This window comes from Typopeltis vanoorti, chromosome 23, assembly GCF_054136105.1.
Source record: "Typopeltis vanoorti isolate ZY-2024b chromosome 23, IOZ_Tvanoo_1.0, whole genome shotgun sequence".
In the NCBI taxonomy this organism is placed as follows: Eukaryota; Metazoa; Arthropoda; class Arachnida; order Uropygi; family Thelyphonidae; genus Typopeltis; species Typopeltis vanoorti.
The window spans coordinates 64621011-64640024 of record NC_143571.1 but is presented as its reverse complement, the minus strand read 5'-3'; the positions used below and the strand labels follow the sequence as shown (position 1 = coordinate 64640024).

Below are 19014 nucleotides of genomic sequence, written 5' to 3'. Positions count from 1 at the left end.
CCCTTCCCACTCAAAAGAAACCACTTCTGACACAGGTAATTCAGATAAAAGAGAAAGTGATGATAGTTATGATTCAGGTTTACAAGGTTCATCTAAAAAGATGAAAAAATCATATAAGCAAAAATTCAAAGAAGAATTGTTGGAGGATCCCATTCTTAAATCCTTGATTTATTCAAATAAAAGTAAAGGAGACACTGCTTATTGTAAATTTTGTGATTATAAGCATTAATGGTAGCAAATGTTTGTTGATTCGTTATGCAAACACTCCAAAACACTAGCAGAATGTGGAATCTAAAAGACATCACCAGGTATAATGTTCTTGTTTAAATCCAGTTCCAAATACCAGTTGGAAAAACAAGTTAAAGAGGCAGAAGTGCATATGATGCACACAGGTCCTTCTGCTCAGGGGTAAAAAGAGTACAATGAACCTGGGCGGCACAATTTAGGGGCGATATAATCGAACACGTTCATAAAAAATAGGGAATTAACTAATACACTGAACTGTTTGTGCATATTTGTCACCTTCCAATGTGAGAGATTTCAGTGAGGGCCTGAGTCGCTTGGTAGTTAAATAAATGGTACGAGCTTTAACATAACTTGCTTTAATCACTGCTCTCAGTACACTTAACAAACATTTAGGGGTTTCTTGAGTTTTCTTCTTGGTGGACCTGTGTTTTACTCAGGATTTCTCCATGAGTGCAGGTTACAAAGATGCCTCCAACGATCTCGATCTTGAGCCTCTCTCTTCCATATTATACCTATAGATTTCACTAGTGGATATTCTCATCTTATAGGTGGTCTTCTCTTTATTCCTGTTGCCAGTTGAATATTCTGTATGTCTATCTGTTATTCGCGAGTCTGGCTACGTGACCTGCCTATCTCATCCTGCTTTCATATACTGCAGTTACCATATCTTTTTTGCCTGATCTCTTTCTTAGTTCCGTGTTTCTAACATGTTCCATTTTGCTGATGTTACAAATCCTAAGTTCCATTGCACACTGACTTATTCTGAGAGTCTCTTCTTCTTTTCTTGTCGTGTTCCATGTTACATTACAGGAGTATGTTTGTTTATTATATAAAAGAAGTTTTTTTTTACTATTAGTGTTTTTTCTTTATTTTAATATACATTCCTTTTAATGTGCAGTATAATAAAATGATTCGTAAAGTGTCATTGTACTTCGGGATCCTTTAATTTCTAATGGAAGGGGGGGACAAAACTTTTGCACTCAGGAGTCGCAAACCCACGGAACGGCCCTGGATGCCGAACACAATCTGCTTTTGTGGCTTATGGATACTCTTCCAACTCTATTGAAACCAATTGCTCCTGATAGTGAAATTGCTAAGAAAATACAGTCTAGACGCACTAAATGTAACTGTCTTATAAAAGATGCATTGGCTGTAGATTCACGCGATGAAATCTCAAAAAAAAAAACCTCCTTTGATGAATGGGCTCCTTTTGACAAAAGAAAAATGGAAACATTCATCAGCTACAGATTTTACTGTTTCTGAAGAGTTAATTAATTTAGCGAAATCTGATAACCCCTGTATATATGTAAATAGCATAATAAATAGCTTAAAAGTTAATGTTACATTATTTTAAACACTAAACTGAGACTAAAAATTATATGGTAAATTAATACACGTGTGAAATGCTAGAGTTACAACTGGGACTTCTGTTATGATGATTGATAACTGAAGCTCTTGGACTCATAGATCAGTGCTTCCCAAACTTCTAGAGGTCAGGGCCCCCTTTGCAAAAATTAAAATATTTCACGCCCCCCTCGAAACAAAATCGTAATAGAGAGATATATATATTATTATAATATTTATTGTATTTATATTCAATACAAAACATACACAGCGAATATTGCAAAAATCAAATGCATATATTACATTTTTTGCCTCTTACCGTTTGGTTCTGAAGACGATGCGGGCTGTTCTGGTAAAATATGAAATACTGTCCTTTTTTTGAGTCTGTTTCTGCTTCTTCTGATTGTTGGCGGGAATTTTTTTTTATTTTTTATCAGCCACTTATCCATCGCAGGGTTAAATTTTTTTAACGTAGAATAGATCAAATAATATCACCACTTACCGATACTGGCACACCACAGACTGATAACATGAAATTAGTGAATATTACCTGAATAAGGGAATCCCCGGACCAGGAATATTTTTCTCTTTTATGACTTTTCTCCCTTTATGGTAATTAAGCCTAACGCGAAACAGTCAGCAAAGGCAGGTTATGAAAACGTGCATATGATTGGTGCGGTATTAACAAAAGATCGCGCAACCGAAAGATAAAAGCATAGCTGACAATTGAGTTGAAATGCTAACTTTCTTCAATCGAAATCCATATGTGAAACTACCATAGCATTCATTATATATATATATTACTTAGTTTTAATACTTTTACGAATTTTAACACGTTCCACCGAATTTTATTGCTACCTTGGGAAATCGAACTCACACACACACATCTAATTAATAACAATAGTTTTTAATTAGATACTGTGTTTGCCCATGCAACATATGGTTTTGTTTCAGTCTATACAGCATAGTTTCTGTATGAGGGATATTCGATTCATTAATTAGTGTGTTTTTATCCCAGTTGTCTCTAATTGAACTATTTGTTGAGAAATATATTACACAGACTCCTCATACCTTATTCACTGGCTTAATAAAAGTACTTGTTTTTGTTGCCTCTGCAGTATAGTGGCTGTTAGGGAGGGTGTGTTGTTTACCACTGCAAGCAGTTACTATCTCCCCACATGAACTTGTTTAAGCCTTTTTTCATGTGTGAAGTATATGCGAAACTTTTATTGGTAACAGAAAACTAGCTCGGATGACAGTGATAATATAAAACGAGTTTTGATATGTATATAAAGTCAATATCAACAGTCCCTGATTATGAACGTGTGATGAAAGGGACAGGAAGATTTGGAGCTTCCCTGGAGAGCATTCGAAGTAAATACAATTAACCACTGCTTTGGAATGAAACATATGAATAAGCAATATTTACTAATATTCATTAACCGCCGAAATACGCAGGAAGCAAAGTTTGTGAACCAACACCAATGTGTGAATTTTTCCATTAAAATATAAAAAATAACAAAAAATAAATAAATAATAAAAGTTAAAGACGTTTCTTTTAAAATAAAAAAATCTACTTAGTCTTAAACAATTTAAATTTGTTTTCATTGTTTCACGGCCCCCCCCTCAACAAAACCTACGGCCCCCAAGGGGGTCGCGGCCCACAGTTTGGGAAGCGCTGTCATAGATGATACAGTGAGGTGAGTTTTGACTTTTTTTTTTCTTTTCATATTTGTTGTACATGTGTTAATTTAGCGGTTTTACATTGATTTAATCAATGATAATAAGGTAGTAATATCGTAAAATTCCCTAAATAGAGTGAAACGAAAGCAAATGAAAATTTAGTACTTTTTTTCAGATCTAGTACCTTTTTCCTGCATAAGTTAGTACGAAATATTTTTGCTGGGTGGTCACCCTTGTCTATTCACAGCTCACAACATGTCTGTGTGCAGCGGTAAGTTTTTTCTTGAATTAATAGTTTCATGTTGAAGCTTGTATGAAATTAGTGGCTCAAAATATTGTTAATTAGAGCTGTTATTTTGTAATGTATGTGAGGAGTTGCGAATACCTCATTAATGGTTCTTGAATTATCTCATGATGTGTATTTGTAAGGCCCACGTGCATCAGTTCCATGCTGTATTTGTATACTAGCTGCACGTGTTAGATGTATTGTTATATTTGTTTATCTGAAATTGTCTAACGTTATTGTTGAATAAAAATTTATATATCGGTCCGTTTTTACGAAATGTATAGTAGAAAACTCACACAAAGTTATTAAGCATTGTAATTTATATTTATTTTGGTATATTTATACATTTATTATCACCATCGCATACAGAAACTATAAAAGCGAGAATTTAAAACCCTAACTGGTTTTAAAACTCTTAATAGATTTCAAAGCACAGTAGAAAATATCATTCACATTAGGGGATTCACTTAAATTCTTTTTTGTTAGCCGTTTCAAATATGTTGAATATGAAATGTGCAGTCGTATTTTTAATATGATAATTTTGTAGTAAATATGGTAATTAATAAGGTAATTTTGAATTAATATAATCACCGGCTATTTTAGCCTGTTTTTGTTTAGGAGTGTCCCTTATATTTAATACATTGGCTAACATAACTCAAAAGGGGTATATATATATATATATATATATAATTTAGGACATTACGGGCGAGTGTACAAGGCAATTATGGCAGAATAAAAAATGTTGAAAAATTATGTACATACCTTGATTTTGGTTTAAAGATGCCTTCTAAATCCAAGCTCTTGTGGAAGGGGGGGGGAAAGAGAGGGAAAGAACATGGGGATGTACTTGGGACACGGGAAATAAGTTTGGGAACCCCTTTATTTCCCGTGTCCCAAGTACATTCCCATGTTCTTTCCCTCTCTTCCCCCCCCCCTCTTCCACAAGAGCTTGGATTTAGAAGGCATCTTTAAACCAAAATCAAGGTATGTACATAATTTTTCAACATTTTTTATTCTGCCATAATTGCCTTCTACACTCGCCCGTAATGTCCTAAATTATATATATATATATATACCCCTTTTGAGTTATGTTAGCCAATGTATTAAATATAAGGGACACTCCTAAACAAAAACAGGCTAAAATAGCCGTTAATTATATTAATAGTGTTTTAGAATGTTTGGAAGGTGCCTATAATTTTTTCAGAACACTGAAAATTTTTCAGAACAGGTCTGGTGATGGGAGAATTAGGGGCCATCCATGGATATTGAGCACAAGTGTAGTTAGTAAGGGTGTTACAACTAGGTTTTTTTACTCGGAGAGTGGTGAATGGGTGGAATAAGCCGCCAGAGTTTGTTGTGGGTGCCATGACTGTAAATGAATTCAAAGCAAAGCATGATAGATACTGTGCGAATGCTGAATAGTTGTTCTTGATATGATGTTTAGGGCCTTCCTCGATGAGTCTTAAGGACTTCTTGGAGTTTCCCGTAATAATAATAATAATAAAATGAGGGTTAAATAATAATGTACAGCACCTAGATGGCAAATGATAGAGGGATTGAAATGAAAATCTCAGAGATATATATCAAGTATTGATTGGGTTATATGCCAGTGAAGAGTGAATGAATGACATATTACTTTGTATTTAAATGTGTGAAAGAGTTAGCTGTGCCCTTGACATGATTGTTACTGAGAACCTTACAATAAGAAGGGGTCCTGAGGACAGAATTTCCCAGACAAGTTTCAAATTATAGATCAGTCTATATATTGGATCTTGTAATTAAGGAATTAGAGAGCTTGGTTAGGAATAAATACAGTATTGGGTTGATGGATATATGATTTTCTTTATAATTATGAGCACAGGTTTGTAGTAGGTGATGTTTAGCAATCTCCTTGTGTATATTATTGACTTTGCAAAGGTATTTGATAATGGCCATATGAAAAGTTGAGGAAGATGGATAATAGATTGGTTAGACAAATTGAAGATTAGCTCTTTTGAATAATACCATCAAGTTGTGTATATGATGGAAGCAGTGACTTAATCTAATTTTTATTGATGTTGAAAGTTTGTTTTTCACTTGGTTAGAATATAATAAATTTAGTTTAATCCTTTATCCAAGTGTGAGCAAACAAAGTTTGTGCCTGAAAGTATCTTCAGGACTGGGGTAAGGTGGTGCAACACCAGGTTCCACTGACTGTGGAACTGACTGTACCAAGCTCATGGTACAGTCAGTTCCACAGCATGTTTTATTCTCTTAAAACATTAATACCCTTAAGGAAGGGAACTAGATGGAATCTGGTTCCCCTGCCTTATAGACTTTTAGCATACTCAGTATTCGGAATACATTCACTTCCTGACACTTCACCTATCATTATCCTTCTAGGAAAAAAGTCTGCTGTACCAGGGTGGAAGACTCTAATAAAGTGATCATTAACTAGCTCGACTATATCATATGCATTGGTCATCTGATTCCCCTCTCCAAACAGCAAGGCATCTGTCCAATATTATTTTTCCTCCTGCTTGTCACATAGGAAAAACACTCCTTGGGATTCTTCTTGTAGTGCAGTGCTGGTCTCCTCTCATTTTCTAATTTTTCTCTTTTTGTAATACTAGTCACTTTCCTAGCCTAAGCCTTATATTCCTTGTGCAACTGCTCTCCATATTTATGTTTTCCATAATCTCCTTTTCATCTGCAATTGTTGGTTTATTTCTCTTGTAATCCAAAAATTGCAGATGTGGAAGATATAGAATCTGCCATTTCTGTCAAAATGTTTTCTTAAGTATCTCCAGTGCACTACTGACTGATTCTTCCTTCAAATTCTTTCATCCATTATGCTGCTGAGGTAGTTTCTAATATCTTTCTTCTAATATCTAAAATCTTTCTCATAACTTATATCTATGGTCTCCAGTCTGCAGATGAAAGAATCCTTAAAACTATTTGAAAAAAGTTGGATTTAATATGTTGCAATTCTTTCTGTAAAAGTTTGTCTGAAGAACATTAAGAATGAGCACGATGTACTAAAGTCTTAATAGTTCTATCCTTTTGACTTGGGTGGAGGTGAGATTCAGTGTGGATACAATGGTCTGTATGAGTTATCTTCAAAAAACTTTTAACAGTTATGGTATCTCTATCTCTTCAGATAAAGAAGCAATAATTGTCATTTCTCTTCCTTATATGCAAGGCATTTCTGAATGCATAGTGAAAGTTTTAAATCGAGGGATATTTTTGTTGCCTTTCACTCCATCAGAAAAATATCTACCTTGCTCACTTCTCCTAAGAACAAGCTTCCACCTCTAGGTTTTCCAGGTGTCTACCAGATTCCTTGTTCTTGTGGGTTATCTTTTGGACAAACTGGAAGATCTGCTTTTATTCATATAGAAGAACACAGTCTTATATTAAATACCATGAGACTGAACAGTCTGGACTTGTGAGCATGCTATCTGCATTAAACTTATTGGAACAAGACAAGTCCTTTATAAAAGTTGTTTTCTCATAGAATGTCTTTATAAAGAAATGTGTGAAACTTTACTTCATTGTCCTAACTTAAAACGGATCCGATGGTCTACGTTGATCCCCTTTGTGGGAGATAGTACTTTTTAAATGTTTAGTAATCTTTCCTAACTTTATTTATGTGTGTGCGTGTGCACATGCACAATGATATACAGTAGAATCCGCTTATTGTGATCGCTGATAATATTATCGATCGGCTATTGTTATCAAAATCAGTTGGTCCCAAAACACTCCATTTAAAATGAACTAGAAATAATCCGTTTATTATAATCAAAGTTCTGGTTATTGTTTTCAAAATCCTCGATCATTTGGCCTTTTGTGTCTCAGAATTCTAAGAAATACAGGTTAATCAGGAGAAAATTTGACAAAAAGTATTTGTCGAAATCTGACTTTTTTTTGTTAATCTTATTCTTCCCGTAAATCTTATATCTTCCAGGCATATGCAGATGTGTAATCCTATTCTTTTTTAATCTTAATCTTCTGTAAAACATAAATCTTCCAGGTAAATGCAGGGGAGTATAAATACAGTCCAATTGTGATTTTTCGAGTTTATTTTCATGCTCTCTTTCAGTAAGTGAATTTGACTTAAAGTGCTCGTTAAAACAGCCCTTAGCATTATGGCGAAAGCAAATAAAAAACATAAAGATTTATCTTTTCAAGAAAAGCAAAGAATTTTGGAGTGATAAGTTGCCCAGAATGAATCAGGGTAGTGCAGCTGCACATTTAAAAATTTTACAACCACTCTTGTAAGATCTTGAAAAACAGATCAAACATTGAAACTTCAGTTCTTACTAATGAGAACATGGATTGGAGGAGAGCCCGATCTGGTAAGGATACTCAAGTTGAATCAGCATTAAAAAATTGGTTTAGTAATGTTTATGAAAAGAATGCTTCGATTAATGAGCCTTTGATGTGTCAGAAATAAAGCAGAACTTGCAAAAACAATGGGCAAAGAAAATTTCACTGCAACTAATGGATGGTTTAACAGGTAGAAAAAGTGAGAGAATATTGTGTACAAGCATATTCATGGTGAAGAAAAAAGTGCTGATTTTTTATCAGCTGATGTGTGGATTAAGACTGAGTGGCCAAAAATTATTGCTGAATATTCTCCCGAGGATATTTACAGTGCAGACTAAACGGAACTCTGTTTTCGTGCAATCCCTGAGCATACTTTTGTTTAAAAATGAAAGTACTAAAGGATTTAAATCTTCAAAAGAGCATGACAATTCTTTGTTGTGCTAATATGAAAGGTGAGAAACGAGAGCTTCTAGTTTGGAAAAAGTAAAAATCCTTGGTGTTTTTAAGGTGTCCAAAGTTTGTCTGTTGACTACTGCTCTAGTGCAAATGCTTTGGGACTAATGACATTTTTAACAATTGGTTGGTTAAGTGGGATCTTAAATTAAAAAAAAAAATTGTCTTGTTAGTAGACAACTGCACTGTGTACACACAAACAATTTATCGTTAAAGAACATCAAGGTAATCTTGCCTTCAAGCACTACATCGTTAATTCAACCATGTGACCAAGGCATCATATGAGCTTTTAAAGCTTACTATCACAGGAAAGTTTGTGCAAGAATTATAGCTGAACTTGATTATATAAAAGACCAATCTGATGCAAGTGCAATTACAAAAAATATTTCCCTTCTTGATGTATTGCATTTGGTAGCAATGTCACAGAAGCAAGTCTCAGAGAAGACTATTGAAAACTGTCCAAAAAAAAAAAAAAAAGGTGGATTTTTAAGACAAACTCTGAAACTCCTTCTTCCGAAGAATTTGAATACCCTACAAATGAAATTTTTGATAAAACCCTAGACGGTGTGTCAAAAGAAGAATTTGAAAATTGGTTGGATACTGATAACAACATTGAAGTGGTGGCTACATTAACAGTGTCAAAAATATGTCAAGCTGCTTCCAATGAGAACTTTAGACTAATAGAAGAAAGTGAACTTATTTAGAAGAACAAATTTTAGGAGCTTCTCTAACCAATACCGAGATGCAAGAAGCTCTACGAATACTTCGTTGCAGTGTGCAACATAGAGCGACAAACTTCGAAAGGCATTATAAGTATGAGCAATTTATTCATGAACTACTATATTCAAAGACATGATAGTCCACATTAGATAAGTTTTTAAAACAAATTTTATGTTTTGATTATTAAAAATTGTTTATAACAATAAATTAAATTAAATAATGTTCATAACAATAAATTGAAATAAATGATTCAATTTTTTATATCCTTTGCTTAATGTTATCAGCCAATTATTGCTATCAAAAAGCGACTGTTCCCAAAGTGATCATAATAAGCAATCACAACAACCTTGATTGACAGAGACTAGCAATCAACCAACAACAAGGTTGGTTGATTGCTAGTCTCTGCTACTAATGGCTCATGCAAAAAGTTAAGCAAGTCTGAGTGCAATTAGTAGTTGGAAGGGACAATTGTTTGATGCTGCTGGCACTCTGCTGAGGACTGGCCATTCTCACAGGGTTAACTTCAGTCTGTAAACTGACATATGTCAGACCTCGGAGCATGTGGGGATATGACATGACATATATATATATATTTTTTTAAGTTTGGAAATTGACCGTATAAATAGTTATCTTACATTAACTACTTAGGTGGTGCTTTTTTAGAATTGTCTGTTATTGTTTAATTGTTCCATGATCCTATAGATGATGATGCCTATGACACTTTGTGAAAATTTTACATTAAATAAGTTTTTTATGTGAGTTTTTCTTCATATTTCTTTTGATTTTGATAACTCATGGTATTCTATTATTGAAACAAATTATTGGCACCAGAATGGATTTTGCCACTCTTGATACACAGCACATTCTAGCTTACAACACATCTCTGGACATATCATGGAACAGTTTTTACAACTTTCTCCAAACTGGTACATGGAACCAGTTTGGAGAAAATTGTGCATTTGATTGAATGTGAAAGAGAGATGTACTTAACAAACTACTGTCATATGATCCTCCCTTTAATCCCTTTGTAATCGTTATTATTATTATTACATGACACCTCAAAGGAGGCCATAGACTCATCGAGGGAAGCACCTACTCTACCTCTCCATCTTTACTACTTATTCCCCCAACTACAGTGAACCTTCACTTTCATCATCATCTACCCCAATGCCACCCACCACCACTGCTAATAGTTTTTGTCTATAATTTGTGCGTGTGTTCTCCAGGGCTGATTTGTCTCTATGTGGGATGAACAACCCTGCTACCTCCATATGAGATCAGCTAACTCACCTTCATTTGAAAAAAACTATATAAAGATTCCGCTCATCATAACGAGAATCAAAGGGTGTAATGTACCATCCTTCTTCCAATTGCACTATGGAGGTACTTAGGTGACTAGTTTTCTCTCTGATTGTTTACTGTGCATAAACAGGTTCCTCTTTTCAGATTTCCCCTCCTATACATAAATAACTTTTCATACTGATTTTAGATCCATTCCATAGTATTACTGCTGATATTTTGCAAGAAAGTGCTTGCTTCACCTTACTTTGCTTTTGATAATGCCTGGATCTCCAGGCAGGATCATATTACACAAACTCTTCATCATTCCTTCTGTACCAGTTCTTCACTGACTCATGTACAACGATAACTTTTCTTTGTAGCTCGTCTGTATTATATCATGGCACGAGACTTCTAATTTTTTTTTGCTTTCATTTGTACTTGCAAGTCTTTTGTATCTTTCTGTGTACCACACTTGTCACCTGCTGGCATTAATACCAGCACAAGACAAGATGAAATGTGAAATAATCATCTCTTTCACATTTCATCTCCACACCTTACAGCATCATTAACATCCTTAATCTTAATCCCAGAGAAACACGATTTTGTCACACTCTTCAAGCATTCCCCTTATTCAAATTACCGTTCAAAATTCAAACACCTCATTCTCGCATTCTTCATTTATACCAGCTCTGTTTAAAGCTCTATATAATTTGAAATGTATCTTTAAACTTTTAAATATCCAGACAATTTTTTATATACATTTCATTAATTATATAATTAACTAATTCTTATATGTTTAATTAGCCCTTTTTCAAAAATTGGATGGAAATTCCCCTTTATCTGAAAGAATTGATATTGCACATAAGGTGTATTTTTCCCAACTTCCAATAACTGATAAAAAGGAGATAATTCTCAGTTGGCTATGTAAAAGTATCGAAGAACATGTCAGGTAAGTAATATTATTGCTTCACTTTTTAATTTTTTATATCTTGTCGTACAACTCTTTTTATTCACAGACTACAAATGGAATTTCTTGTCAGCTGCTTTGTTTACTTTTATGAATGATATCACTATATTTACAAATAGATTACAAATCCTTTTCACCATGAAAATTCCACGATTGAAGGATGTACCTATCTCCTGTCTTTATTAAGTAGATTCTGATTAACTGGTTAGACTAGTTATCTGATCTTCTGACCACTCTAATTCTACAGTTTATCACCAGAGACATGGTGATTTATGATGATCATGGTAATGGTACCTTAAAAATTAATAATTGCAGCTTATGATTTTTTTTAAACTTTTCTTTTCCCACTTGGATAAATACCATTTGTATTTAAGACAAAATTCTAAAGAAAATGTTTTCTCATCATCATCATCAAATTACTTGCCATGTACCCTCAAGGGGTGTACAGGATATGATAGTACTACATGAAAAATTTACATCATTGCTAACTTCCTATCTACAATTTTCCTCCAAATCAGTCTGTTACTTGTCAAGACTCCAAAATTATCAGATCTTATATTTCTGTCGTCTAAGGCACTTTGCACCATATCAATCCATCTATATCTTGGTCTTCCTCTGGGTTGTTTTCCTGCCAGCCTAACAGAGAACACTTGTTTTGCTAATCTTTCCTTGCCCATTCTGTTTAAGTGACCATACCACCTGAGATTAGCTATGCTAACGCATTCTGGAAATTATCTAATATCCAGAATATCTGGAATATTAGATAATATTCCAGATATTCTGATTAGGAAATATCTGGATATTAGGAAAGTCTCATTAACTATGTTATTGTTGATAGTGATGTTTTCTCCCTGATGCAGGACACCAGAGTGTACAGAGGATTTGAAATTGGAAGTGATCAATATTTAGTCTTGTGCAGGATAGAATTGAATTTCATATTGAAAAGAATAACATGTAAAAAAGTTTTAAAGTGAATAAAAGTTGAGCAGCTCTCAGATGTGAACTGTAGACTAAAATACACAAAGATTATTGAAGAAAAAATGAAAGAGTTTGAGAACAGGAACCAAACCTTGGAGATTCCGTGGCAAGCCTTGAAGAAAACCCCGATTGATTCGGCCAGAGAGGTATGTGGTTAGGTCTGCAAGGATAGAAAAATCAGAATTACATGGTGGACACAGAAAGTTAGAGGCAGTGAAGGAAAGAAGAAAGCATATCAATAGTTCCTGGCAAATAAGTTAGCTTGTACTCTTAGAGAATACAGAGACAAATGTAAGAAAGCTAAACACTGTGTAAAACTAGCTAAGCAAAAGTCATGGGAGGACTTTGGCAAGAACATAGAAAATAAATATCAAGAAGGTGGCAAAATATTCTGGAGGTTGTTGAAGAAGCTTAGAAATGGAGGAAAGAGTGCTGTAAAAGAAGTTTGAGATGATAAAGGTGACCTGAAAATGGGAGAAAAAGATATCCTTGAAGTATGGAGTAATTACTTTGAAAAACTGCTAAAAGAAACAAGCAGTGATGATAGCACAGTGGTGAAAAACACTGACCATGCATACAGTCAGGAATATATATCCATACTTTTAGTAGAAAAAGCCATCAAAGGTTTGAAATGTGGAAAGGCAGCAGGACTAGATGATATTCGACCAGAAATGCTGAGGTATGGTGGTATAAAAGTCTTACAGTGGCTGCACTGCATAGTTCAGCAGGCCTGGACAAAGGGACAAATTCCCAATGATTGGAGTAGAGCTCTCATAGTACCCATATATAAAAATGGAAATAAAACTGAATTGAGAATTTACAGAGGTATTTCCCAACTGAGTGTTCCTGGTAAGATTTATGCAAGTGTACTTGAGAAACAGTGGAAGAATTGTGGAAGAAAAGCTTTGTGAAGAACAAGCTGGATTCAGGCCAAATAGAGGGTGTCAGGATCAGATCTTCACTTTACGACAAATAGTTTAGAAATCATGGGAATATAACAAAGATCTGTCGATCTGGAAAAGGCATATGACAAGGTGCCAAGAGGGAGAAGCTATTCAATACGCTACAGTTATATGGTGTCAAAAGGGCATTATATCAAGCATTACTTAGTCTTTATTTGAGTTGTAAGTCAGCAGTTAGAATTGAAGGAAGTACAGGAAAATGGTTTAATGTTAAATCTGGTGTGAGACAAGGATGTACATTATCCCCTCTGTTATTCATTATCTATATGGATCACATTATGAAGGAAAGTGGTATTAAACATGATATCAGAATTGGAGATGTTAATGTCAGCTCTTTGCTTTATGTGGAGGATGTTATACTTCTAAAGAAATCCACTACAAGTCTGGAAGATTCCCTGACTAAATTGCATAACCGTTGTAATAGATATGGTATGAAGATCAGCAATAAAAGGACAAACACAATGAAAATAGGCAGAATCATTGAAAATGTCAACTGCATTATGAATGGAGAACCTGTGGAACAAGTAAAACATTTCAGCTACTTAGGCACGATTTTTAGTGTAAATTAAATATGGAAATAGACAACAGAATCAGCAAAGCTGGTATGGTGGAAAGTCAATTGAATAAATTCATATGGCACGATTTTTAGTGAAGATGGTAAGTTAAATATGGAAATAGAGAACAGAATCAACAAAACTGGTATAGTAAGAAGTCGATTGAATAAGAATAAGAGAGAAATTAGTCAGAACACTAAATTAGCTGTATAATTAGAAGACAGTGTTCTAACCAGTTTTAACTTATGGTTCTGAGAGCGTCAGAAATAAAACACTTGACCAAAGACTAGAGACCACTTAAATGAGAGTCCTGAGAAAGATTAGAGGCATGAACAGATGGCATCAATGGCAATATCATATTAAAAACGATGATATTAGGAAAGAATGATTGAGTGGTAAGGAAATAATTGTTGCTTGGGAACTGACAAAGAAATACATAACAGCATCAATGTGTGATATATTCCGAAGGCTAAAAGGCTGAATAAGGTAGGTGTAAAATGGATGAATGAGGAGCTTAAGCATGAAATCTGGAAGAAGAAAGATGAATAATGGTAATAATCAGCTACATGAAGAGTAAAAGAACAAGCGAGGAGAGTGACTCAGTTAGTAAGGAAAATAAAAGTGCAGTATGAGCAGAAATTGGCAAATCAGGCAAAGAAAAACCTCAGAGTTTTTTAGATATGTGGCAAGTAGAAGGAAGAATGATCATGATAAGATGTTAATGGATAAATGGTAACTGCTGCAGAAGACATTATTTAGATATTCAGTGATCAATTTATATGGGTGCTTCATCTTGATCAGGACATAATTATGAGGAACTTAAGTGTAGAGGTCATAGGAGAGGATGGCTTAATTGTGAATGAGCAGGAGATATTTGAGGAAATAAATAACCTTGATGTCAATAAGGTGATAGGATTTGGTGACATATCACCACACATCTTAACAGAATGTTCCAGGGAATTGGCAGTAGCATTGGGATGCCTATTTAATAAAAGTTTTAGAATAACACAGGTTTCAAGGGAGTGGAAGGAGGGTAAAATTGTTGCACTTGGTTATAAGGCTGTAGCCTCAAATTATATGCCAATCTGTATATCTGGAGTTGTGGTGAAGGTATTGGAGAGCTTGGCGAGAAGTAGGATACAGAAATGGGTTGATAACAGTAGTATTCTCTGTGGTTATCAGCATGTGTTTGTTAAAGGGAGATCATGTTTTACTAACTTACTTATGTGCTATAACAAGGTGACAAATACCTTGGACAGGGGACATGCATATACGGAGGTGTGCTTGGATTTTGCAAAAGCTTTTGATAGACTGCCACACGAAAAACAGTTAAATAAATTGAAACAGATGCGATTGGATAACTGACTTCTGAGTTGAATCAGTGACTGGCTGTCAGGCAGGTATCAGAGAGTTGTATATGGTTCGATTCCCTTCAGTGACGTGAGGAGCTGAAGGATCTTCCTCAGCCATAGCCAAGTTAGCTGGTCTTGGGCATGGACAGTAGGGTTTTCCCCCAGTTTATCCTGGAGGTTTTTCATCCCACAAAGCAGGCAAACTGGCCTTGAGAACTTGAAAATTCAACACTGCAGACATAGGATGCACCGGGGCATAGGGCTGACCACCTTATCCTGTGAACGGTTTGAGATCCGATGATTAATAAACCCTCGACACTGCAAGGTAAAAGATGGAAAGGAAGATGAGATAATTTTTTATTCTATATAAATACAATAAATTCCATTCAATTTTATTCCAAGACTGATCCTATTTCCCTGTCAGCTATATATAATTTTGCATGCATTTAGGGTTCATTCAAAATATATCTAATTTTAAATTATTAATAACATCTGACCTCCATGGAGTCAGAAGATCAACACATGATTTGCCAATTCCTGCTAGATTAAAAAAAAAAGGTAAAACATAATTATTATGTGTCTTTAGAGGTGGGATATTTTAAATATTTATCTTTCATAATTTCATAAATTTAAAAAATTGAACCAACTGTTATTCACATACTACCAAATCTTTTTCCACATACCACCAGTTGAGAACTGCTGCTGTGGAGTATCCTATTGTAAATTAGAATAAAATTTTAGAAAATATATTTATGTGAACTAGAATATATTTTTTTAAATTTGTGTTTATGAAATTTGAGAGTATATTATATTTTAACTGTAGATTTCATTATGTGTTTGGTTCCTTTTAAAGAAATAATTCAAAGAAAGAAAAAGAAGAGAAAATGAATCGTGTTCTTCTCTGGCAGGCATTGAGTGATATATTGGATACCAGTGAAATGCAGAAAATTAGATCCACCATAACTCTTAAAAGTTCCTTTGCTCAAGTAAATATACTTTATTTTTAAATAATTTTTAATGTATATGAATATAATAAATGCTTTTCAATTTTATTCTGAGATTGTTCCAATTTCACTTTCAGCTGTATATAATTTTGTATGCATTTAGGTTTCATTCAAAATATGTTCTAATTTTTAATTATTATTAACATCAGACCAAGGCAAGAAGTCTGGAGGTGTCTGAGGTAGGAGAAATATGTCAGGCTGGTGCAGGAGATATATAGAAATGTGAAGACAAGAGTTCGGACCTGCCTGGGAGAGACAGAAAGTTTTCCAGTGACAGTTGGCTTGCATCAGGGGTCGGCATTAAGTCTGTTCCTGTTTAATATTGTGATGGAGGAGGTGAGAGAAGATGCGCCTTGGACTATGTCATAATCAGATGACATCGTGCTGTGTGCAGAATCAAGAGAAGAAGTGACAGCTAAACTGAAAAGTTGGAGGAAAGTACTGGAAGAGAGAAGTATGAGACTGAGCAGAAGTAAGACAGAGTATATGTGTTGCAAAGTGGATGGCAGCCAGGAGACAGATCTGGAGCTGGAAGGAAACGTCATCAGGAAGGTCAGTGACTTTAGATACTTAGGTTCAACAATGAAAGAGGATGGTGAGGCTGAGAAGGAAGCGGGATGCAGGATGGAGGAACTGGAGAGAGAGAGAGAGAGAGAGAGAGAGATGGCTGGAGTACTATGCAATAAGAGGGTGCTGATCAATCTAAACGGCAAAATCTACAGGACAGTAGTGAGACCAGCTATGATGTATGCTATGGAAACTGTGGCCCTGAGGAAAACTAACATCAGCAGGATGGAGGTAGCAGAGATGAAAATGCTTAGGTGGATGTGTGCTGTGACCAGAAAGGATCGTCTGAGAAATGACTATGTAAGGGGAATGGTGAAAGTTGTGAACTTAGGAGCAAAGATACAGCAGACAAGGTTGATACGGTTTGGTCATGTGATGAGGAGGGATGAAGAGTATGTGGGAAGAAAAGTCGCAGATTAATGTACAGGGGAGGAGGAAGCGTAGGCGGCCAAAGAAGAGATGGAGAGAGTTCTTCTTGAGGATGAAGAACTTGGTGTGGCTACAGCCCAAGACAGGAGGTTGTGGAGGAGACTCACTACAAACAGCTACCCTACTTAAGTGGGACAAGCTGCAGAAGAAGAAGAAGATTAACATCAGACCTTCATACCGTCAGAAGACTCATTGTGGAAGGCCCACATTCTTTTATTTTATTGCTTATTATTATTAATTTTATTACTTATGATTATATATTGCTACATAGGAATATATTTTCTGATATATTCCTATGTAGTAATAAATAGTTTTATCACAACTCATCACCATCAACAAATTTCTGACATGTACCCTCAAGGGATATACAGGATATGATAGTACTACATGAAAAATTTATATCATTACTAACTTCCTATCTACCATTTTCTTTCAAATCAATCTGTTACATGTCAGGACTCCAACATTATCACATTTTATATTTCTGTCTTCTAAGGCACATTTTAACACATAAGTCCACCTATATCTTGGTCTTCCTCTGGGTCTTTTTCCTGACAACCCGACAGAGAACACTTGCTTTGTTAATCTTTCCTCCCATTCTGTTTAAGTGACCATACCACCTGAGATTAGCCCTGCTAACGCATTCCTGGATGCTAACAATGTCAAATTTTTTCCTAATATCCTCGTTTTTATTATGATATTGCCATTGATGCTGCCATCTGTTCATGCCCCTAATCTTTCTAAGGACTCTCATATCTGTGGTCTCTAGTCTTTGGTCAAGTGTTTATTTCTAACCCAGCTCTCAGAGCCATAAGTTAAAATTGGCTTGATATACAGCTGATTTAGTGATTTGACAAATTTTTCTCTTATTCCATATAAATTTATTCAGTTGATTTCCTACCATACCAGCTTTGTTGATTCTGTTGTCTATTTCCATATTTAATTTACCATCTTCACTAAAAATCGTGTCTAAGTGGCTAAAATGTTTTACTTGTTCTATAAAACGTTTCAGCCACTTAGCTTCTGCCTATTTTCATTGTCTTTGACTTGCTATTGTTGCCTTCATACCATATCTATTAAAAGAGTTATAATTTAGTCAGGGAATCTTGCAGACTTGTACCGGATTATTTAGAAGCATAACATCATCTGCATAAAGTAAAGAGCTGAGATTGACATCTCCAAGTTTGATATGAGGTTTAATACCAATTTCCTTCAAAATGGGATCCATACAGCTATTGAATGATGGAGGGGGATAATGTACATCCTTGTCTGACATCAGATTTAACATTAAACCATCTTCCTGTACTTCCTTCAATTCTAACTGCTGACTTACAATTCAAATAAAGACTAAGTATTGCTTGATATAATGCCCCATTGACACCATATAACTGCAGCGTATCGAATAGTTTCTCTCTTGGCACCTTGTCATATGCCTTTTCCAAATCGACAAAACTTAAATACAGATATTTGTTATATACCCATGCTTTCTCGACTATTTGTCGTAAAGTGAAGATCTGATCCCGACAGCCTCTGTTTGGCCTGAATCCAGCTTGTTCTTCCCCAAGCTTTTCTTCCACAATTCTTCTCAACCATTTCTCAAGTATACTTGCATAGATCTTGCCAGGAACACTCAGTAGGGAAATACCTCTGTAATTCTCACATGCAGTTTTATTTCCCTTTTTATATATGGGTACTATGAGAGCTCTACTCCAATCATCGGAAATTCGTCCGTCTGTCCAGGCTTTCTGAACTATGCAGTGCAGCCACTGTAAGACTCTTATACCACCATACTTCAGCATTTCTGGTCGAATATCATCTACTCCTGCTGCCTTTCCACATTTCAAGCCTTTGATGGCTTTTTCTACTTCAAGTATGGATAT

At 35.0% G+C, this 19014-nt stretch overlaps 1 protein-coding gene across 2 annotated transcripts in view; it reads left to right on the top strand.

Moving 5' to 3' along the window:
• The first annotated feature begins 3499 nt into the window (after positions 1-3499).
• The window catches only part of LOC150093914 (unhealthy ribosome biogenesis protein 2 homolog), a 393653-nt gene continuing 378138 nt past the window's right edge, over positions 3500-19014 (top strand). The window contains exons 1-3 of one of the 2 annotated variants that reach the window (XM_090412865.1): positions 3500-3544; positions 11126-11270; positions 15988-16120. In XM_090412865.1, coding sequence (XP_090268991.1) covers positions 3529-3544; positions 11126-11270; positions 15988-16120 — 294 coding nt within the window. In that variant the 5' untranslated portion in view covers positions 3500-3528. Of the gene's footprint in view, positions 3545-3671; positions 3757-11125; positions 11271-15987; positions 16121-19014 lie in introns of those variants that run through there. The other variant, XM_090412866.1, reaches the window with a different exon arrangement.